Source organism: Belonocnema kinseyi, chromosome 6 (genome assembly GCF_010883055.1).
Source record: "Belonocnema kinseyi isolate 2016_QV_RU_SX_M_011 chromosome 6, B_treatae_v1, whole genome shotgun sequence".
NCBI lineage: Eukaryota > Metazoa > Arthropoda > Insecta > Hymenoptera > Cynipidae > Belonocnema > Belonocnema kinseyi.
The window spans coordinates 17,905,619-17,930,534 of record NC_046662.1 but is presented as its reverse complement, the minus strand read 5'-3'; the positions used below and the strand labels follow the sequence as shown (position 1 = coordinate 17,930,534).

Sequence of the window (24,916 nt, the reverse complement as noted above, 5' to 3'; positions counted from 1 at the left end):
ATAAACGAATTTTTAACAAAGTAATACAATTTTTAATCGAGGAGATGAATCTTCAAAAGAAAAAATTAATTTTTAACAAAGTAGTTCAAATTTCAAACAAGTAGATACAATAGTCGAATTTAAAAAAAAACTTTTGAATAAATTTGTATAGATTTTTCTTAGTGGGTTCTAATCATTGATTAATTCATCTCGCATTTAAAGTGGTTGTGTCAAAAATGAGGCCTCTGAAAAAAGTTTTCTATGAGTTTGAGAATTAAAATGATATTATCAGTTTAACTATAGTTTTTTAATTCAATTCTTTCTTACCGTCCCTTCTTGCTAATTTTTTGAAAATTGTTCAATTTTAATAAATCATAGCTTACTTTTTCAGGAAAAATATTCCATACGACTATACTGCTTCTAATTTAAAAATTGATTTAATATTATTCAAATATATTTATATGTTTAACAAATATTTTCTTCACAGAAAATTGTTTGAATGACTTAGCCATAGAAAAATTAACTTTCAAAATTGACAACAGTAAAATTAAAATTTGACCCTTGAACAAATAAGTTTATGGACAGCCCCTGAAAAGTAATTATTTATTTAATAATAAATAAATGTAAAAAACGACAAGGCTCACGCGAATACCAGCATTTCAATAAAAGCCATTCCACAATCGGAAGCACCAACCACAACAATTTTTGTATTTATAACAGGTTTAGAAATTGTTGATAATTGAGGAGTCATCATGAAAAGGGAAAATCTTTCCTCTTGGTAACTCATTGAAGGATTCAAATTGTTTTCGTAGTAATGTTGAAATTTAAATTCCGTTTTAATTCGTGGTTCCACAGGAATCATATCGTTCAGACAAGACACAAGGGGGTGCGTTCGAGTCTAAAAATTATTTTTATATAGAAAACTGAGAATGGTTGTTCACTTCATGGAAAAATATTTCTATAAAAAAATAAATGAAGGAAAGGTGGAGATCTTAAAAAAAATAATTTGTTACAGAAACATTTTTTTATATAAGTACATATCCTTTTCAAAATAAATAAGAAAAAATGTTGCTTAATAAAAATTCACTCTCAGTCCAGAATACCAAAAGTTTTCAGGCTTCACAGAAAAAAATAGAAGGGAAAATTCTATTAATTTTCTACGAAGAGATAAATTTTTATTAAAATAGTTTATTTTCAAAAAAGAAAGATTCATTTAAACCAAGCTCTCGAATTTTTAAATGAAAAATATGAAATTTCTACTAAGAGATTTAGTAACATTTTCAAAAATTAAATTTTTGAACAAAAATGATTTCAACTAAAAAAAAAAATAGGACTTCCAACCAAAAACTTTAATCTTTGAGTCAAAAAGATTAATTTTCTCTAAGCCAGTTGAATTTTTAACAAAAAGGTTTATTTTTAACCCAAAATATGATATTTCTAGTAAAAAAAATATATGAATTTTCATTTCGAAAAGACACATTTTCTACAACAACAGCAAAATTTCTGATGATTACTTTTTTTATCAAGTGAAAAAAGAACGTAAAATTTAACAACAAAAAATGCTTTTCCAACTGAACAGTTGATTTTTTTCACTGAAAGAAAAATTTTAGAAGACAGTGGAATTTTTCTCAAAAAGTTGATTTTTAACTATAAAATATGATATTTCTACCAAACTAGGATGATCCGCTAATACAAAAAAATGAATTTTCTATGCAAGAAGACAAATGTTTAACAGAAACATTGAATTTTTTATTTAAAAAGATGGCTTTTTTACCAACGTCGATTTATTTATTAGAAAATGTTGTTTTATTATATTTAACTGAATAGTTGAATTTTTAACCAAAAAAGAGGAAATTTCTGCAAGCAAAGAAAGGATTTTTAATCCACGTGGACGAATGTTTAAAAAAACAATTGAATTTTCAAGCAAAGATGATTTTTTAAAAAGGTAGTTGATTCTTTTTAAATAATTAAATTTGAAACAAAATAGTTGAATCTTCAACTTGTAAAGATAAATTTTGAACGAGATGGTCGAAATTGTAAGCAAAAAAATAATAAACTTTAAAGAAATACACAGTTGAATCATTTTTATTGAAAAAAGACAAATGTCAAAAAAATTTTTTAATGAATTATTAAAAAAAGGGGGAAAAGAGGGGAGGAATTATTTCAAAAACGGAAAAAGAGGAATGACTTAAAAAAGGGGAGAAATAGGATATATTCTTAAAAGGTGAAAATAGAAGATTATGGAAAAGATTGTGGTGTCTGAGCTCTTTTATGGGACTTTATTATAAAGATTTATCTCATCCTAAACTAGAGAAATAAAAATTCGAAACAATTCTTAACAATTTTTTGCAATTATAAACATATAGGGTCACATGAATCTTTCCTATAATTTTGATAGAACACCTTTTCAAAAAGATATTCTCAAAATCAGTAATTAATTTTCTAAACTTAGATTGATATGCAATTTTGAAAAATAAAAATTCTCACCAGAGCCCTGGCATCTCTCTCATACAATCGATAATACAAAATCGACATCCCAGTGATTCGCATAATTTCCCGATAGAAAAATCGGTGACATACAGCGAATATTGGCATGATCACAAAGTGAAGCAGTCGGCCATGCCCATCGATGGGAACATTTTGAATCGATACGTAATCGTCAATATGATAATGACGTCGCAGAAAGTTGATTTCTCTCTCGAAACTGTGCAAAATCTGATCGTGAGTATTCCGGTAATTACATCAGATTTTGTAAGAAAAAATATACTTAAAAAATTTGAAATTTTGAAAGATATTGTATTCTAATCTCAAATAATAAAAACAATATTCATTACGTTTATGAAAAAAGATCATCTCTATAAATCCGCTGGCAATCGTACCAATCAACCCGGCAATTGAAAGACCTAGGTTCGATTCCAAACGGAATTTGAAATAGGATCTTTTTTTAACATCTAATTTGGTAAGAATATTTATTTAAAAGAAAAAATGAGATAATTGAAATAACTACAACATCAATAAATTAATTATTTATGTATAGGGGAGAAGATTAAACGATTGTAAAGCTAGCTGACGAGCGCAGCTCGGCTCTCACTTGCGAAGAACTTCTATTATATTTGCAGGAAAACGTGCGCGCGCACGCTGGGCATGCGCGTTGATTCGCGACCGCCTCTCTGACGGGCCTACGTTTCTTTTCGTGTGAGAGCCGAGCTGTGAGAGCTGAGCTGCGAGAAACGAGTGGCTTCATGTTTATATGAGATAGATTATTTTTCAACGTAAATTTTTCACCTTAACACGGCAATCCCGATTAAAATATCCTCACAGAAGAAGACTAAGCATTCTTTTTCTCTATTTAATTTAAAAACGGCTTCCTGGCAATCTTTGATTATAGCTTCTTTCCCAAGTATTCCATAGAGAAGTTGGTTTAAATTTTCTTCGAGATCGTAAGGTACAGCTTCTCTTGATTTAAAATTACCCAAGAAAACTGCTCGATGTGCGAGGTACAAGGCCATTGGAAAATCCTTGTTGAAACGCAAGGGCACTCTCTGCTCGAGTTAAACAGTCATTCCATTCATTATAAATGGAGAACATGTTGGAATCGATCATTATGATTAAGAAGAGAAATATTTTAATTAGAAGCAAATATCACTGCTAGAAAGAAAAATCATATTAATCTGGAATAGGTCATTCCTAGAATTTTTTATATTGCCCAAGAATTTTATTTAATAAATTTATTTATTTTTTAGATGTTCCGATTGAAAAACGTACTAGAAACTTTGTTCAATTTTCATTTCCAATATTCAGGGCTGCATCAAAATTTAAATTCTACACCGATTATCTCAAGGGAGTGTCCCTTATTTAGTAAGGCTTCTAAATATTTTGGCTGAAAAGCGAATTTTAATTATTTTTTAACATTCGAAAATAATTATATTTTCGAAGTTGCCCTACCAGACTATAATTTGTAAACTTTTTCACATATTTAAAGAGACGAGAAAGATTAAATTATAGGCATTTTTAATTTTTGTTTCCTGTTTTAAAAGCTTTGAGACAAAAAAAATTCAACAAAAAAAATTCTTAAGATTCCTTTAAATATTCAAATTCATTCTTTTTTTTTTTAAATTAATTTTAAGAGAATATTTGAAAAGATTTTAAACGATTTCCTTACATTTCGGAAAAGAATGTAAAGCAAAGAATGTGGAAGATTTAAAAGTTTAAGTTTTCAGATTAGCAATATTATAAAATTTTAGCAAAATTACGAGTAATTTTCAGATGTTTAGAAGTTTTAAATGGATGGAAAAATCATTTGACCACAAACAAAATGTAGATTTTTTAAGGTTTCGAACCGCGAATTTAGAAGATTTTAAAAGTTTTAAAAAAATTTTCTTGGAAACTTTTTCATGATATTTTAGTTCTCGACATATATTCTACAGATCGTTTTAACGGAATATTCAATAGTATTTCAAAATATTCTAAAAGATTCCAGAATTTTATAAAAGAAAATTGTGTAAAATCCTCAAATTATAATTTGCACAATTTTTTTTCATTTTCGACTTAAAAATCTTTATTGGTTTCAAATTCAAAAAATGAAAAAATTCCAACATGTTATTGAAAATTCGTATCTTTTGGTTCAGTTTAACTGTTTTTGGATTAATATTAAAATCTGTTATGTTCTTCATTGAAATTTTAACTTTTTAGTAGAAAATTCACTTCTTTGGTTGAAAATTGAACCACTATTATTATTTTTTTAATTCCTGTAAAAATTCGAATATTTGTTTGAAAATTCATTGTATTTTGTTACAAATCAATCTTTATTGATAGAACATTAATTTGCTTGGTTAAAAATGTATCGTTTTGATTGAAAATTTATTTATTTAATTGAGAATTAGTTCTTATAGCGAAAATTACATTTTTAGGTGACAATTTGTTTGTGATGAAAATTCAACTATTTTGTTTTTAGTTCATCTTTTTGGTAGAAAAGTATCCTTATTGATTAAACCTTCATCAATTAAACTATCTTACATTTGGTTGAAAATATATCTTTTTTAGTTGAAATTTCATGTATTTCGTTGAAAATTTGACGTCTTCAGTAGAAAATTTATATTTTGGATTGTAAATTAAACTACTTGGTAACAAATCATTTTTTTTAAATTGTTGATTTTAATTAAATATTCATTTCTTGGTTTAAAGGTTTAAAGAATTTGTTGAAAATTCGCGTTTTTAGCAGAAAGTTGTTTTTTAGCTGAAAATTTAAGTATTTCATTTTTGCTTCGTTGAAATATAATTTTTTTGGGATGAAAACTGAATTTTTTGCAGGAAATTTGTCTTTTTTGTTGAAAATAAATATATTTTATCGTAAATATAAAATTTTACACTTTTCGTTGAAAATTTCTTTCTTTCTCTTTTGAAAATTGTGTTAATGGAATATTTAACTATTCCATGTTTGGTTTAAAAATTATCTTCTTCAGCTAAAAATTCAACAATTTTGTGAAAAATTCTAGTAAGTTGTTGAAAATTATTATTTTGTTTTAGAAAATTTACTGTTTTGGTTGAAATTTTTTTTATTGAAAATTATTTTATTTATTGAAACTTAATCTTTTTATGTAAAAACCTTCTTCAGGTAAAAACTCAACTTTTTGTTTGAAATTCGTTATTTTGTTAGAAGAGTAGTCTCATTAGTTGAATTTTCATCTCTTAAGAAAAAAATTCATTTGTTTGATTGAAAATTGAACTATTTTCTTGAAAATTCGTATTCCTTTTTTTCTTAATTTTATTTTTCTAATTAATAATTTACCTATTCTATTTTAGGTTAAGAATTTAACTATTTTTAGTTGGAAATTCATGTATTTTAGTCTTTTGAATTGAAACTTTAATGATTCATTTAAAAGCTCATTATATTGTTGTTGAACAGTAGTTAAACATTTATTTCTTTGACTGAAAATTGAAGTATGTATTCCATTTTTGTGGTAACCTTATCTTTTTTTTTATAGATATTTGATAATTTTAGTTTAAGATTGAAAATTGACCTACTCAATATGCAGGTTGTAACAAAAGTGTTCAGAATAAATGAAAAAAAAAACCTCTTTGCCCTAACATGAGTTATCACCTACCTGCAAGGTCGTTTTTGCATTTTAAAAAATTTTTACAGCGGTCAGATGGAATGAAAATTTGGTCAGTGAAAATTCAGGGACAGTCAGGGAATTTCTACATTGGGAGTTTTTACCAACCCTCAAATATTGGCCCAAGAGTAGGCAGCGGCGGAGTTTCAAAATGGAACTCAATTCATATACAAGTCAAAAAAATCTCATTGATTCATGTTTTAGAAAAAATTATTATACCACAAAGTTTTCCATAAATGGGAAAAAGTGATGAGTTGATGGTAAAAGTATCGCACAATAATCCATGCTAGGAATACATTCAAAAGCTGCTTGCAGAAAACCTTGACCAATTTCCTGATCCCTATAATCTTGCAAGCTAAAAATTTCTAAAACAAAAGCATTCGATTTGCCTTGAAAGGATGAAGTTGAATAATTTGAAGAGTTTAATTCCTGCAGCATTAATTCCGAAACTTCAATACCAGGAATCGTTAGTCTCCTGTCTAGAAATTTAATTTTTAAAAAAATACATGAAATTATTATAAATAATAAAGAGAATGGCTTATTTAAGTCTTTAAATTTAGAATTACTTGGAATGTGGCCAAGAGTATCTGCAATTATGCTAATTCTTATCTTGGATTGCAGATTTATCGATTGTGCAAGGAGAAGTTGATTAAGGCCAGAGTCCTGATCTTCATCATTCGAGATCAATAGGCAAGCAAATGCAGTTTGAGACAAGCTCTTGACCTTCGATTAGAAATCGATAAGAACGAGTAATGAAGAGAAAAAAAAATTAGATCGAGAGATACCTTCATATTCTCGAAGAACTTTGAACTCTCTTCCTTCAACTCTTCGTTTTCTTTCTTTTGTATTCCTTTTTCTTCTTTTTGGAATAAAACTTCTACAATTTCCTTTTCTATTAATTTTTTTTCTCTATTTTCTTCTTTTTCTGCTTCAATATCTTTTACATTTTCCATTTCTATCTCATCTCTTTCCTTTTCCTCCACTAAATCTTTTATGCTTTCATTTTCATCTATTGTTCCAATTTTAGTTTCTACTTTCTCGGTCTTATCTTCATTTTCTTGTTTATCTTCAACTTTTTCTTTATTTTTCTTTTCTCTAATTCCATTCTTTACAAAATCTTGAACTACTTTCATTTCATCTCTCTTATCTTCCCTAATTTCTTCTTCACTTTCGCTTGCTTTTGAAATTGTGACACCAGGAAAACAAATAGGGCAAATTTCCCCAATTTTTTGTGATTTTTCATGAGAGCATTGACAGACGAAAACATTATTCCTCTCTGATACTTAATTTGTATTAAAACTTTTAATTAGACACTAGATTTGATAAATAAATTCGACGCTTCAAATTGAAAACTATCTTTTAAAATTATTTTACCTTTTTTAGTACTGTGACTAGCTTCTGATCTGTATAAAGACAGATATTTGTTAATGTAAAATTCACTTTGTATTAAAATAAATCATTTTACAATGTTTTTTTTTTTCATAATGCTTCTAAATTCAATGAATAATTAAGCACTTACACCAAACAAATGAAAAAATATATCAAAAGTTTTGGATTGAAATATTTAAAAATCTACATTTTGTTTCCATTTTTTTAAATTATTATATGTTTACTTTTTGAAATATTTACGTGTTTTTAATTATTTTTTAATCTTTCTAAAACTTCTGGATTTCTTTTAAACTTTCTCGAATTTTTTCTACAATTTTGTAATTGTTCAATATTAAAAAGTTTCACTTTAAATCTTTTATATTCTTTATTGTTGCATTTTTAACTAAAAAAAAATTACATTTGTAGCAAAAGAGACCATTTTTCTACAAAATAATTGAATGTTGTAATCCGGACATATAAATTTTTAACCAAAATTTTTATTTTGAGCTAAATAGTTGAACTTTTAATTAAATAGATGCATTTTAGACCAAGAAAATTAATTTTCTAATAAAAAGATGAATTTCCAACAAAATAAACAAATTTTCAACTAATACATAAATTTTAAACTAAAAAGTCTAATGTGCATACAAAAAATGAATTTTAACAAACTAATCCAATTTTTAACTCTACAATATAAATTTTCAACCAAAATCTGAATTTTAAACACAATATTTGAATTTTCAACCAAATAAATAAATTTTGTATTGAGTAGATTTTAAACTAAAATGAAATATCTTCGTCAACAAAATTAAGTATTTTAAAGTAATGCAAATTTCAATGAAAAAGTTGAATTTTCAATTTAAAAAATCAATTTTCAACGAAAAATGTAATAGTCGAAGCTAAGAAAGATTTAAATTTTAAATCCATAACAGTAAACATTTATTTAAAAAATATCAATTTTCAAAAAGATAGTTGAGTTTTCACTCAAAAATATGAATTCTCAACAAAAATGTCAATTTCTATTTACATAATTGGATTTTCAACGAAATAGAAGAATTTTAAACTAAAATGATTAATCTCCATGCCAAAAATAAATTTTTTCAAAGTAATTGAACTTTAAGAAAATATTTTAATTTTCAATTTAACTTAACAGTTGAATTATAAATCCCCAAATATATGTTTTCGACAACAAAATTAATTTTCAACCAATTCATTAAATTTTCTTCCCAAATAATGAATTTTTGACCAAGAAAATTAATACTCGAGCAAAAAAAAAGAAGTTTTTAGAATCTTTTAAAGTGACTCGAATCATTGCTAAAATTTAAAAAAATCTTTTACAATGAAAAAATGTCTTTAAAATCTTTCAGATATTTTTCAGCATTTTAAGAAATATTTTGAAATTTTATTTAAAAATTAATTTTTCAAAATCAACAATTATTTATATTTTCTAAGGGATCTAAAGCTAATTTTGTTATTCTGTTGTAACTTTTACAAATTTTTAAGATGATTCTAAAAATTTTGTTTAAGATTTTTTTAAACGTTTTATGTTTTTAATTATATATGAATGTTTTTAAACATTAAATATCTCTTAAATTTACTCGAATTTTTTATACATTTTTGTAATTCTGCAAAATTCAAAATTGTTGCTTTAAAGTATTCTACATTCTTTTCCGAAGTTTTAGGAAATCATTTGAAATGAATTAAAATGTTTTCAAGATTTAAATAATTTTCAATAGATCTTTAAACTTCTGAATAGAACTATATTTTTTAATAATTCGTTGTTTATTTTTAGATTTCAAAAGATCTCTCAATGTTAAAAAAATAACTTTAAAATCTTCAAGATTTATTTTTGACATTATTTTCAGTTTTTTAATGTCATTAAATTTTTGTAATTAAGATTTCTTCTGAAATTTACAAAAGTGCTGGTGCAGAAAATTGGTAATAAAACTTTATAAGAAAAGGATAAAAATTCAAACTGATTTGTTTTGTTATTATATTTTTTGTTCACTTATTTATTTAAAATAATATTATCAAACATATGTTTAATGTTTAAAGTTTTTAAAAAGCATTGGTTGAATTTAAAACAAGAATAATTAAAAAATATATAATTCTGGACGAAAAATTTTGTTTAATAATGTGTAAAGTATTTTTTTTAATTACGAAAAACTATCTCAAAAAACTAATTGTTAAGAAAAAATCAGATACTGCGAGATAAATCAGTGCTGAATTAAATCATGTGAATTTCGGAGAAAATTTAAGTAGAATTTTTATTTCTATTGAAGTGCACGGGTTTTTACATTTTATTATGTATAAAATTATTGTGATTTTAAATTCAGACAACAATCTAAAAAAATTCAACATTAAAAAAAACTTTTTTGATGAAAATATTTGATTATTGTGTTTTCTTAGATAAAATAACATTGATTAATTATTAAAAATAAGTCGGAAATTTTATTATTCGGTAATTTTCAAATTCAAGATTTTTATATTTCGGCAATTTTATAATTTTATACTATCAAGAATTTTATTATTCGAAAATTTTAGTGTCGGGAATTTTATTTTTCGGGATTTTTTGGTTAAATTAATGAAAAATATGAAAATTTGCAAAACTTTAAATGCGATTCCCAGCTTGAATTTTTATTCCTGGTTTTATTTTAATTTTCGGATTTTCCGGTTAGTGGGCACCCTTTTACCTTAAAAACTCCAACGAACCTTAACATTTTTGGATTCTCTTCCAGTTTCTGAAAAAAGCTATAGTCACTTTGCACCTCCTCAAAGTTTCCCTGATTTTTAATCTCATTTTCACCAGATTTTCTCAATCCATTATAAGGACCAAGTGCGAAAACGTTATTCAATAAATTAAGGTCAATCACTTTAGTGATGATCATCACTCCTGTTATAACTCCGTCAGTTTCAGAAACAATTATTTTTCTTTCGCTATCTGAATATTTAAGCATCTCACTGATATAATACTCTCCATAAAATTCTTTTAATTTATTCTTTTCTCTATCAATTATTCGAACGATGCCGTCATTATCATCCTCCCTAATTCACATTTTCAATAAATAAATTTTTTTACTCCTAAAAATATTTTTAATAATATATTATTTATTGTTACAAGGCTGATTTATCAGGGTGGCCAAAAATTTCATTTTCAGATTTATCTGACTTTCCCTTATTCCCCCTGACCAATAATACAGGGAAATCATTAATATTGTAGTATTTTTAATATAAAATCTTTGATATATAAATGAAATAAGACGATTTCAAATTCAAATTAAATAATCTTAAAGTTATGCATTTCAAAAAAGAAGGTGCCTTTTTATAAAATTATAAATTAAAAAAAAGAATTAAATTTTCAACAAAACATTTGAATCTTCAACCTTCAAAGATGAATTCGCAACAGCCAAATAAATGATTTTTCAGAAGACAGTTGAATTTTCAACAAAAAAATTCAATTGAATTTTCGGTCTAAATAGATAAATTTCTAACAAAACAGGTGAATTTCCGACTAAAAACATGATTTTCTCACAAATTACTTTAATTTTTAAAAAAGTAGTTGAATTTTAAATAAATAATTAAATTTTCTATATATAAAGGTCAATTTTCAGCTAAATATTCAGATTTTCAAATAAAAAAGAGTAAACTCAAACGAAAAATAGATATATTTTCGACCAAATATTTTAATTGTGAAGCCGAATTTTTTGGAAGGAAATGATGAATTCTCAACCGCAAATATTTATATTTTATATTTTATGCAACCAAAATTTGCAATTTATATTGAAGGAGATGAATTTTCAAACCAAAAAGGATAATTTTTAACAAAAAATAAAAAAGTAATTTTTAGTAAAAAACAACTTCCAACAAAAAGGAAATTTCACACCATAAAAAGATTAATTTTCTACCCTAAAAGATGCATTTTTAACTGAGAAAGATCAATCATCAATCAAAAAGGAAATTTACATTTTGAGTTAAAAAGTTAATTTAAGAAAAAGGCTGCGTTCAGTCGTCTCGAATTTTCGGATGTCTAGTCAAGTAAATACAATTTTTAATTAAAAATATAATTTTATATAAGAAACAGTTGAATTCAACTAAATAAGGCGAATTTTCAACAAAAAAGTTGAATTTTCAATCCTCAAAGACAGAAAATTAATTCTTAAAATACCAATTACATTTTGATCTAAAAAAAGCCAAGAAAAAATATATTATTGAATCCTTAACTAAAGAAAATTAATTTTCCATCAAAGAATTGCACTTTCATAAAAACAATTTGGATTTTTAACAAAAAGTTAATATTATACTAAAACAGTTGAATCTTTAACCACAAAGGATGACTTTTCAATTAAATTATTAAATTTTAAAACAAATAATAGACATGTTTACTGAAAAATACAATTTGAAATAAAAAACAGATTTCAGCAAAAAAATTCAAATTTTCAATAAAACAGTTGAATCCTCAAACAAAGAAGATTATTTTTCAACCAAACAATTGCATTTTAATCCAATAGAGCCAAAATTATAAATTTATTTGAAAAATACTTGAATATCAAAAAATAATATAATTTTTAACTTAAAAGATAATTATCAGGAGAAAGCAACTCCAACAAAAGAAATAGGATTACGAGGCAAATAAATTACTAACAAGAATATGAGATAAAATTAAAAATGAAATTAAAATTAACTTATGCTTGTTCAAAATTTCAAAAAAAAGTTTAAATATTTAAAATTTATTATCTTTGACAAATTTTATCATGACTTTTTCAAGATTTTTTTCGAAATAGCTGGCTTTTACTGATCAATAAAAGTCCTTGATTTTTCTCTGATTTATAGGCTTTTCCTGACCTACGGCCACATTCTTTACAAAACCTAGTAAGAAAATAAAAAATTATCTCACACAGCCAAACGAAATGTACATTTTTTGTTTTTCCTTTGTCGAATAGTAATATATATGGCCTGAATTTTGTAAGTATCTTCTTCCCATTTTGGTACAACTCTCGTCATGTGTTTTTCTATCACCTCCACTAATTTAATAATTCAAAATAAAAATTCTAGATTAAACAAAATTAAACAGTTAATTTTTTTTATTATCACCTGGAACGACCGAAGGTGGATGTACCAGCATCAGGTGGAAGCAAAAAGTGGCCATAGAGAAAATAGCATTCAACAATTTATCAAAAAATTCTCCTATATATCGAGTATCCCAGACAAGAAAGTGAATAAATAAAACATTTCCTGTATTGACATTTTCTAACCTTTTCAATGAAATTATACAAAACTTATTTAATTATAATTTTACATTAGATATTTACCATATTGCCAGGGCTGCCACAGATTAATTTACAGGAAAAAAGTGAAAGTGACATTTTCCATGAAAATATGGAAGGAAATTAATTAATGTAGGTATATTATTACAAAATACTACAAAAAAATATTAATTTTCTACTAAAAAAGATCAATTATCCCATAAAAGGAAATTTCTAACAAAATAGTTCGATTTTCAAATCAAAAAATAAATTTTTATCTAAAATTATGAATCTTAAACAAAAAATTAGATTTGTATAAATCTGTTCAACTTTCAATCAAGAAGTTGAATTTTCATCAAAAAAAGATGTATTCTTGAAATGAATCCTCTATTATAAGAAATGAATTTGTAATATATAGATTATTTTTTTACCGAAAATATTAAATGTGAACAAAGAAGACAAATTTTCTACCGAAAAACAACGAATTTTCAACAGAATACATAAATTTTCAAGCAAATAGTTAAATTTTCAACCAAATTGTTGAACTTTAAACAAAAAAGATGAACTCTTAACCCATGATTGAATTTTCAACAGAAAAGTTGAATTTTCAACCAACAAGATTAATTTCCTACCAGAAACGTCGAATTTTTAAGAAAATACATGAATTCTCAACCAAATATTTAAACTGTCTACGAAGAAAAATAATCATTATTATGTTTACCAAAAATGGAAAGTTAAGTTTTAAGTTAAAACCATTAATTTTCAAACAAAAAGAAAGAATTTTCAACAAAAAAAAGTTAAATTTTCAACAAAGCAGATGAATTTTCAACCAAGAAGGTTAATTTTCTACAAAAAAAAATAAGAATTTTATAAAAATACATGAATTTTTAACCGAATAGTTGTATCTTCTACTAAAAAAGAACATCTGCTAAAAAAGATGATTTCTCGACAAAATATGCAATTGTTATTATTTAAACCAAAAAATGGATATTCAACCAAATAGTTAATCCCTTAACCGAAACAGATTTTTATTTTTTAAACAAAAAGTTGCATTGATAACCGAAAAAGATGAAATTTTTTCAAAAGAGATTTTTAACCAAAAATATTAATTTTGAATTAAGAAGATAAATTCGCTACCAAAAACGATTAACATTCTGACGAAAAAGTAGAACTTCCAATAAAATACAAGAATTCTTAACCAAATGGTTCAATATTTAACCAAAATAGATTATTAATTTTGAACCAAATAGTTGACCAAAAAAGTTAATTTTCAAAAAAAATAATTGAATTTTCAACCACCAAAGTATGACTTTTTAAAAATATTATTACATTATAAAAAGCCAATAAATTTTTTAACTAAAAATTTAATTTTAAATCAAAAACATTTGAATTCAATAAAACTAATAAAACTGAAACTAATTTAAATCAATTTAAATTAATTTGAAATTAAAATTTTAAGAAATTAGTTAAAATGTATTATCTTTGGCAAGGAAATCTGAAATTTCAATTAAAGAGTTGAATTTTTAATAGCAACAAAAATAAAAATTATACACAGGAGAGTTAAATTTCCATACTAAAAGTTGAATTTTTAAGCTAAAAAATGGAATTTTTTCGAATACCAGTAACTTCTAATTCCAAATAGATGAATTTTCAACAAAAAAGGTAATTTTGCAATAAGAAAGTTGAATTTTCTACAACAAATAAATGAATTTTTTTAAATAATTAATTTTCGAACAAATAATACAATTTTTAACTAAAAATATATTTTGAAATAATAAACAGTTCAATTCAATAAAAAAGACGAATTTTCACCCAAAAAATTGCATTTTCATCAAAAACATACAAAATATAAATTTTCAAGGAAAAGTTAATTTTTCATCAAAATAGTCGAATTTTTAACCCAATAATGCAAATTTCAACTAAAAATATCATGAGAAGGTAGCAAATGCAAAAAAAAGATAAAAGGAATCGAATTGTGTGGCAAATAAATAATTAAAAAGAATATTATATAAAATTAGAAATAAAATTGAAGTTAATTTAAAATTAAAATTGAAAGAAATTAGTTACTATTTATTATTTTTTGGCCAAGAAAGATCAATTTTAAACTAGAGAGTGGAATGTTCAATGAAAAAAAATAGAAATTTTCTGCCAAAAATTTCAATTTTCATCATAAAAGTTGAATTTTTGCGATGAAAAATGAGTTTACAGATGAGTTGTCAACCAAATAATAAAATTTTTAACTGAGCATATCGTCAGGAGGAAGCAACTGCAAAAAAAAATAGAATTACGAAGGAAAGAAATGACTAAGAAGAATATAATATAATTTTCAAATTTTTAAATTTATCCGCTATATCATCAGAGATTGTCCCTTGCCGACAGTAGATCAACCTCCAAACCATGAAGGCAGAAGAATCTACATTATATCGATCAAGTTAAGAATCTTCAATAACAGAAAATGCTTAACGTCTTGATAAGACTAGATGGACAATAACATAAATATAATATTATTTTCCATCTAGTTTTATCAAGACGTTAAGCATTTTCTTTTATTGAAGATTCATAACTTGATCGATATTGTGTACATTCCTCTGCCTTCATGGTTTGGAGGGTTGATCTACTGTCGGTAAGGTACAGTCTCTGATGATATAGCAGATAAATTTAAAAATTTGAAAATAATTACTTGTACCATTCACACCTAGCTAAAAATTAGCGTTATGTTCTTCAGAAGTTGTGTGGTTCGATTCCCAATGGAGTGAAGATGGAGTAGGATCTTTTTTTCAAGAAATAATTTTAATTTTAATATAATATAAAATCAAAAATTAAATTAAAATTCATTTAAATTTTCTTGAAATAAAAATAAAAAATAAACAGAAATTATCTAAAATTTATCATCTTTGACCAAAAAAGCTGAATTTTCGGCTAAAGAGTTGAAAGTTCAACAAAAAAATAATTTTCTACCAAAAGAGATACATTTTTATGATAAAAGTTGAGCTTTTAATCTAAAAAATAGCATTTTTTTAATACCTTTGACTTTTAATTTGAAAAAGATCAAGTTTTAACAAAGAAGGTAATTTTCAACCAAATAGACATGTTTTCCACTAAAAAAGGTTAATTTTCTGCCAAAGGAGATGAATTGTTAACAAAAAATTGAGTTTTCAATCTAAGAACTTGTGATTTTGAGCTAAAAAGTCGAATTTCTTAGAAAAAGTTTAACTTCTTATACCAAAAAGATAAATTTTCGACCAGAAATTTCATTTTGAACCAAAAAAGAGCAAATTATCAACAAAATAGCTGAATGTTCAACAATAAAAAATTAATTTTCAAACAAACAGTTGCAATTTTCAGCAAAAAAGACAAATTTTTAACAAAAATAACAGTTGAATTTTCGACTGAAAATATTACTTTTTAACAGAATATTTGGGTTTTTAATAAAAATAATTAAATTTTCATTGGATACATTTCTATAGACTCCATACATCTAATAATTAATTTTAATTAGATTAAGTCTAAAACGAGATGAATTAAACAGACTAAAATGGCATTTTCTTTTTAAAAAAATACCTTTTCTTTTGAAAATTACTAAGTGACAGCCCTAGAATATTTTAGATTTTTTAAATTAGTAATTATATTTTTTAAATAATCATAAAATATAATTTTTACCCGTAGTGTCTAGTAATCCAACAAATCCAATCATTTCGTGGAATTGAAGGAACATTTGGAAAAGTATAAAGACTAACATGTGAAACTATTTTCTCTTTTTCATTCAACTGCACCAAGGAAAGACAAGCTTCTTCACTACAAATTTCATCAATTTTTTAAATGACTTTTTTTCAATTAAAAAAAAAATTCAACATAATCATAAAATAAACCTACAAAACTTGAGCACAATTGATATTTCCAAATATCTCAGAAGTCTTCATTCGAATTAATTTTCTAATTTCCGGTAAATCAGAATCTTTGGTCCTTCGATGAGAAACTATATCAGGATGCTTTTCCTTCTTTTTGTTAATATACATACTTTCTTCGCCGAGCCACATTGTATTCATCATTTTTAATCACTGTTTAAAAAATAAATTCCAATTTATTTAATCTATTTGACCCAATTCTTTGCGAGAAAATCCAAATGGAATTCATTTGGTATAGTTAAGAGATTACAGAAATAGTTTTATGATATCGTAAAACTTGAAACGCATAAATTCCTGAACTGTCATCGACCTGAGATTCGAATAATTTTGTTTTTCTTCACGTGATCGTTTGCCAACTACGACTACACCCACGCGGAATCTGCTTTTCAATGGGTATCGATGAAGGGAGTCTTCTACGTCATAAGAGATTCAATAAATGTGTTACAAGAGTCTAAAAATGGGGTTTCAAATTCTAAATATGGTTCGGAAATGAAGAAAATTTTTGATAGGAAGTGGTTCACAAATATGAAATCAATCTGATCAAAAAGTTTATCAACTTCAAATGTAAACGCTTATTAAAAAAAAAATTGTTTACCGGGTCACCATTTTCATCCATGGGAAAATTTCCCAGTTTAAAATTTTTTTACTTTATAGGAATAAAAATAATGTGTGGACATTTTTTAATGAAATTAATATACATGCACTATATTTAAATCAATGTGAAATGCTTTAAATTCTTATGATTTCAATTCGGATGTAGCATTTTCAACAAATTCTTAACTTTTTAATAAAATATTGAAACTAGTTGAACTCTCAATCCAAGAAGAGGAATTTTGAATCAACGATCATTCTAAACATAAAACTACCTGATGATAAAAAAAATTCTAAAACAAGAGCAGTTATATTTAACCAAAAAAGACGAATTTTCAACAAAATACTTGAATTTTAAACTAAATACTTATTTTTTCGAGCAAAAAAAAATTATTCAGAAGACAGTTAAATTTAGACAAAACAAAAAGTTGAATTTCCAACCAAGAAACATAAACTTTTATCAAGAAAGGATTCATTTTAGATCCTAAAGGATCGAATTTTTTATCCATGAAGGGGAATTTTCAACCAAACGCTGGAATTTTCGGAAAAAGAATATCAACTTCCAACCAAATAGTGGTGTTTTCGAGTGAAAAAGACGAATTTTTTACAGAACATTTAAATTTACAAAAGCAAACTTAATTTTGAACCAAGCAAGATGAATTATCAACCAAACAGGATTAATTTTGAAAAAATAATAATTTTAAACCAAACAGTTACATTTATAATGAAATACTAGAGCTTTCAACAAAAAGAGACGAATTTTTAACCAAAAAGTAAAATTTTCGAGCCAAAAGAAAAAACGAATTCTTTAGAAGAAAATTACATTTTCAAACAGAAAAATTGAATTTTTAACCAAAAGTTCGAACTTTTGAGCAAAAAAAAAAAGAAATATTTAGTGCACAATTGAATTTTTAACCAAAAAGGATTGACTTTTAGCATCAAAGATGAATTTTCAATCCAAAAGGACGAATTTCCTATTTAAAAAGGCAAATGTTAAGAAAAAGAATTTCCTATCAAAAAAATATGACTTTTTAATCAAATATTTGAATTATTAATTTCTTTGAGAAAATAATAATTTTCTACCAAAAAGTTACACTCATAATAAAATAGTAGAAGTTTCAACAAAAAGAGACGAATTTCCAAAAAAATAGTCGAATTTTTAAACAAAAACTCAAATTTTCAAGCAAAAAAAACGAATTCTTTAGAAGAAAATTGGATTTTTCACCAAAAAAGGATTAATTTTTACCACGAAAGATGAGTTTTTGATTTTGAAAGACAAATGTTTCAAAATAAATTGTAATCACACAGTTACATTTATAACTAAATACTAGAACTTTCAAAACAGAAATACTATGTAAAAAAATTGTAACTACATAAATATTTTTTTAACCAAATAGTCGAATTTTCGAGAAAAAAAAGAATTTTTTAAAGACAATAGAATTTCTAACCAAGAAAGGTTAAATTTTAAACAGAAAGGATTTACTTTCTACCATAAAAGACGAATCATCAAAGCAAAAGGACGAATTTGCCATGCACAAAGACGAGTATTTAAAGAAATCTAGAATCCTCGAACAAAAAAGATAACTTATTAACCAAATAACTGAATTTTTAATCAAACAATCGAATTTCTATAGAAAAAAATTAAAGTTTAACCACAAACTTTTTTATTTTCAAGCAAATAGTTGAATTTTTAAACTAAAAAGACAACATTTTAGAAGAAAATTAAATTATCAACATATAAATGTGAATTTTCAACAACAAAATTTAATTTTCAAAGAAATAGTAGAATTTTCAACAAAAAGTGTTAAATTTTCAATAAAAAAGTTTAATTTGAACCCAATATTTTAATTTTCAAACAAGAAAACTGTATTTTTATCCAAAAGGAATTAATTTTCAATCCTAAAAAATCGACCTTTGTATCCATAAATGAATATGTTCAACAAAACACTGCAATTTTTGAACAAAAAAGATCAATTTTTAGCCAAATAGAGGAATTTTCTATTGAAAAAGACGAATTTTGTATAAGACAGTTAAATTTTCAAAAGTTTAGTTCATTTTGAACCAAGCAAAATAAATTCTCAACCAAACAGGATTAATTTTGAAAAAAATAATAATTGCCATCCAAACAGTTACATTTATAATAACGAATATTCTATTCAAAAAGACAAATGTTTCAAAAAAAAATTTTCCAAATAAACAATTTAAGGTATAACTATATAGTAGAACTTTTAACAAAAAAAGACTGCATACAATTTTTTTCAACCAAATAATCGAATTTTCAAGCCAAAAAAACTAATACTTTAAAGAAAATTGCATTTTTGACCATAAAACCGAAAATAGTTTATTTTCTACCATAAAAGATGAATTTTTATCCCAAAAGGACGAATTTTTCATCGACAAAGACGCATGCTGAAAAAAAATTGAATTTTCGACCAAAAAAGATGACTTTTTAAGAACATAATTGAATTTCTTACCAAATATTAACATTTTTAACATAGTATGAAGAATTTTTAATCAAATGATCAAATTTTTATACAAAAAAAAAAATAAGATGAAAGTTCAACTACAAACATTTTCGTTTTCATTTTCAACAAATAGTTGAATTTTTAAACAAATGAGACAACATTTTTGAAGAAAATTGAATCATCAGCCTGAAAAGGTGGAATTTTCAACAAAAATATAACTTTTAATCAAATAGTTGAAATTAAAACCAAATACTCGAATTTTGATCAAATAGTGTCTAATTTTCAATCAAATAGTTTAATTTTTAAACTAATATTTACATTTTCAAGCAAAAAATACGAATGTCCTAGTAGTCAGGTGAATTTTCGACAATAAAGTTCATTGTCATCGAGCAAAAATGAATTTTCAACCAAATAGTTTACTTTTAATCGAACCACACGGATTTTCAACAAGCAATTAAATTTTGTACTAAATGGCTGATTTTTCAAGTCAAAGAGACGAATTTATAACAAAAAAAGTACATTTTCAATCAAAAAGGATGATCTTTCAAACATAAAAAGAATTTTTCTACTTAAACAGATGACTTTTTAACAAAAAAGTTGAATTTTTAACTAACAAGAATGAAATTTCAACCACAAAAGTTAGATTTGCTTAATGGGTTCTAATAATTAATTTCAAATTCAATCGAAAAAACGAGAAAAATGGGAAGTTTCTTGAAAATAGCGAATAAAATAAAATGTTTTTAAAATGTGGAAAAAGGGGAATAAGGAAAATATTGTGCAGTCTGCAACTGAAACTTTTTATATTGGCTTTTCATACACAATAAATAATCTCACAGATATTCTTTACCATCAAGGATTCTTGCTTGGGTACTATTGTTGAAATGAAAACTAATGATTATTTAATCAATTTTCAGGTTTTTACTTAGGTTTGTCAGTATTTTGTGGTTTTTGATCTATTAGTCGTTTTTAATATGTGAAACATTTTATTTATTGCTTTGACTTAATTATACAATGAAATCTTTGAAATTTAAAAACTGTCTAATAGATCAAAAACGTCAAAATGTCGACAAGCCATAAATTAACCTACGCTAGACAAAAGCCTCAACATCAAACTAAAATTAAAATTTTTTATTTTAAGGAAATTACCGGCCGAAGTAAAATTGCTCTGTTTTCCCGGTCTAGTAGCCACTTTGGTTAAATCTTATAGATAGGACATTGGTTGTTTTGAATTAAATGTTTTGAACTTGAAATCTTAAAATTATGAGCTCGTCTAATTTCGAGACTTATTATCTGGAACTTTTATTTAAGTGGTTTTATTTTTTATTTGGAATAATATCCGAAATGGAGTAGGTTCAATAACGTCGAATGCCATTAACTTAAATACCTGAACATTTGAACCGTTAGAGAAATTGAAATATAGCTTTGAAATAAAGGATTCTAAAAACAAATTCAGAACAAATTCATCAGAAACAAGAACAAGTTCGAAAAAAACCAGTTCAACAAAACAAAAGTTGAACAAAACAAAAGTTCAAGAATTTCAACAAGAAAATAAACAAGTGCAACAAACTTAAATGCTCTTCAATCAAAAATCTACACATTTCAACTGTAGGCGATATTGAAAGACTGCTTGTAAATAAAGAATTCCGAATAAAAAACTTAGAACAAGTTCATCAAAAACAAGAACAAGTTTAGTAAGTTCAACAAGGTAACAAGTTAAACACAAATTGAATGCTTATATATTATATTGAAAAACCTACACATTTGAGCCGTTCGAGATATTAAAAAATATCTTTGAAACAAAGGATTATAAATACAAAAATTCAGAAAAAATTTATTAAAAACAAGAATAAGTTCAACAAACGTTAATGCTATTACATGATACACTTACATACTTCAATAGTCAGTAATATTGAAAAATAGCTTTAAAATAAAAGATTCTGAAATAAAAAATTCATAAAAAGTTCAACAAGATCAATAGAAAGTTAAACAAGGATAAGGCAAGTTCAACAAAAACAAGAACAAATTCAATAGAACAACAAATTCCAGAAGATAAACAAGAACAGGAACAAGTTCAACAAAGTTGAATGGTATTCGATTAAAAACCTATTCTGAATAAAAAATTTAGAACAAGTTCATCAAAGACAAGAAAAATTAAAAAAAAAACCATATTTATGAAGTTCAACAAGGCAAAAAGTTCAACAAGTCCAAGAAATTCAAAACACTTAAATGCTATTATATTAAACACCTGCAAACTTGAACCGTTAGAAATATTGAAAGGTAAGATTGAAATAAAGGATTCTGAATGAAAAAAAATTAGAAAATGTCAACAAGAACAAGTTCAACAAATTCAACACGATACTAAGAACAGAAATAAGTTCAACAAACATGAATGCTATTCAATTAAAACCCAATCGATTGAAAACGTTAGAGATATTAAAATATTTCGAGTAAATAAAGGTTTCTGAAAAAAAATTTCAAACAAATTCATCAAGGACAAGTAAAATTTAAACAAGAACAATCACAACATTTCACATCACAAGTTTCATCAAGTTCAAAAAGTTCAACAAACGTCAATGCTCTTACATTAAACACCTAAACACTTGAACTGTCAGAAATATTGAAAAATAGCTTTGAACTTAAGGATTTTTGAATCACAGAAATTTTAACAAGAACGAGTTCAACAAATTCAACAAGACAACCAGGACAAAAATAAAGCTCAACAACCTTGAATGCTATAAAATTAAAAAGCTACACATTTGAACCGTTGGAGATATTGAAAGATAGCTTTAAAATAAAGGATTCTGAATTCAAAATTCAGAACAATTGTAGCACAAACAAGTTCAACAAATTCAATAAGACAACAAGAACAAGAACAAGTTTAACAAACTTGAATGCTCGTCTATTAAAAACCTACACATTTGAACCGTTAGGGATATTAAAAGACTGCTTATTATTTAAGAATTTAGAACAAATTCATAAAAAAGAAAAGCAATTCGAACAAAAACAAGAACAAGTTCAACAATCTGAATGCTTTTAAATCAAACACCTACACACTTAAAACGTTATAGATATTGAAAGATAGCTTTGAAATAAAGGATTCTGAATAAAAAATTCAGAAAAATTTGAGCAAGAACAAGTTCAATAATTCAAGAAGACGAAAAGAACATAAATAAGTTCAATAAACTTGAATGCTGTTAAATTAAAAACCTACACACTTCAACCGTTAGATATATTGAAAGATAGCTTGGAAATTAAGGATTCTGAATAAAAATGTTTTCTGAAGGGTCATAATATATTACCGCACTTAGAAAAATGTTTTATTCAAAAAAGAGAAAGAAAATGAATTCCTAATCGCATAAATAGCAGCTTGTCTCAGTGGGAAAATGTTGAAAATTGTGCAAGTGCAATTTTCTACAATTTGAAATCTGAATTGATCACTCAATCCTCCTGAAGGCAATTTTGAGATTATATTTTTCTTGACACTCTGGGTGTAACATAATAACATAGTAAAGAGACTGCGAGTATATCTATAGCTATGTCGAGAACTTTGATGGGAATCACTAGAATGCAAACCCATGCAACCAGAAACCATAAAAATTAAATTTGAATTTAAATTTACATATTGTTACAGAGACTTGAACTTATTTAAAAGTTTAGAGGAAATTCCAAAACTTGAAAATTCTTGCTGGACAGAATTTTATTAATTCCCAAAATGTTTGGACGATTTGTAAGATTTAAATAAAAATTTGGAAAATTCAGATAGTACTTAAAAATAAAATACTCTTAATATTTAAAAAAGTTAGAAAAATATCTGATTGCATTAAATTTTACAAAAGTTACTCTATAAAATATGGATAAACTTATAACTTTGAAAAAATATATATTCTACAACAAAATTTGAAAACATTAAACACTTTACTCTTTAATTTTATTGTTATATATAAAAATGAATTCTTTTTTTATATAAATTTCTAATTTCACGATTTTAATACTCGAAATTCTCTCAAAAAACGGGAAAATAGGGTTTATTTTTACAAAAATAGGAGAATAAATTGTTCTAAATGAAACTAATGTAAACGCTCATGATCTCATGTCGAAATATATTGCATTTAAAAAAAAAATTATTTCCCACAAAAAAAAAATTAATTTTCTACTAAAAAAGATAGATTTTTACGAAAGAGTTGAGTTTGAAGTTAAAAAGACTAATGCTTCAGAAAAAATTAGATTTTCAACTACAAAAATTTTAATTTTCAGCTAAATAGTTCAATTTTCAATAAAAATAAAATTTAATTTTGGAACAAACATTTGTATTTATAACCAAATGGTTAAATTTCCAAGCAAACGAGATGGATTTTTAAACGAATATTTGAATTTTTAACCAAACGTTCTACAACAAAAAAATAAAGTTCAACAAAATACATGAAGTTTCAACTTGAAAAGATATATTTTCAATCATAAATATACTAGTTATGTTTACAACCAAACACATAAATTTTCAACTAAAATGATGAATCTTCAACGAAAAATATGAATTTTTAACCAAGAAGATTTTTCAAAAGATCAAATTTTCATTAAAAGACATGAATCTTCAACTGGAAAATATCAAATTACAGTCGAAGAATTAAACAGTTAAATTTTCAATTAAAAAAAAATGTTAACGAAAAAAAAACCAAAAAATAGTTGAATTTTCTACCAAAGAGATGAATCCTTAACTAATTAAATTCATTTTTAAAGAGGCAGTTGAAATTTGAACCAGCAATTGAATTCATAATGAAGATAAAAAATGTTCTTCCAAAAAGGAGAAAATTAACTAATTCTTTACAATTCTTCTTTCTGTGTTGGAAAGTGAACTGAAATTTTCTTCGATAAAATTTTAACTATTTTTCTAATGTTTTTTCTTAATTCATCTGTTTTAGAACAAATTTCCTCTTTCTTGAATAAAAATGCTACTTTTCGTTTGAAAATACCACCTCATTTTTTAAAGTTTGTCCTTTTGATTTTAAAAATCACCTGCTTAAAGAGAAATTACATCTTTTTTCGATGAAAATGCAACTGTTTGCTTGAAAATTAAACTATTTTGTTAAAAAGTCTTACTTTTTTTATTGAAAATTCCACTATTTTCTTGAAAATCTAACTATTTCGTAGGGAACTTACTTTTTGTTTAAAATTTATTTTCTTGTATTCAAAAATGAACTGAAATATTTTTTAGACGAAAAATCATTTTAAAAAAACTTGTCGTTTTTATTCTATTT

The 24,916-nt window shown here is 24.9% G+C and overlaps 2 protein-coding genes across 5 annotated transcripts in view; both read right to left on the bottom strand.

Moving 5' to 3' along the window:
- Window positions 1–16,946, bottom strand: part of LOC117175672 (cilia- and flagella-associated protein 61-like) — a 34,781-nt gene extending 17,835 nt beyond the window's left edge. For 2 of the 3 annotated variants that reach the window (XM_033365401.1, XM_033365403.1), the window contains exons 1-12: window positions 16,577–16,897; window positions 16,364–16,498; window positions 12,552–12,712; window positions 12,355–12,481; window positions 10,173–10,505; window positions 7,467–7,495; window positions 6,878–7,374; window positions 6,659–6,815; window positions 6,312–6,571; window positions 3,265–3,521; window positions 2,467–2,683; window positions 624–877 (exon numbers count right to left, since the gene is read on the bottom strand). In XM_033365401.1, the coding sequence (XP_033221292.1) occupies window positions 624–877; window positions 2,467–2,683; window positions 3,265–3,521; window positions 6,312–6,571; window positions 6,659–6,815; window positions 6,878–7,374; window positions 7,467–7,495; window positions 10,173–10,505; window positions 12,355–12,481; window positions 12,552–12,712; window positions 16,364–16,498; window positions 16,577–16,752 (2,603 nt within the window). In that variant the 5' untranslated portion in view covers window positions 16,753–16,897. Of the gene's footprint in view, window positions 1–623; window positions 878–2,466; window positions 2,684–3,264; window positions 3,522–6,311; window positions 6,572–6,658; window positions 6,816–6,877; window positions 7,375–7,466; window positions 7,496–10,172; window positions 10,506–12,354; window positions 12,482–12,551; window positions 12,713–16,363; window positions 16,499–16,576 lie in introns of all 3 variants that reach the window. The other variant, XM_033365400.1, reaches the window with a different exon arrangement.
- LOC117175674 (homeodomain-only protein-like) overlaps window positions 1–24,916 on the bottom strand; it is a 101,099-nt gene that overhangs the window by 42,818 nt on the left and 33,365 nt on the right. The window lies entirely within an intron of this gene.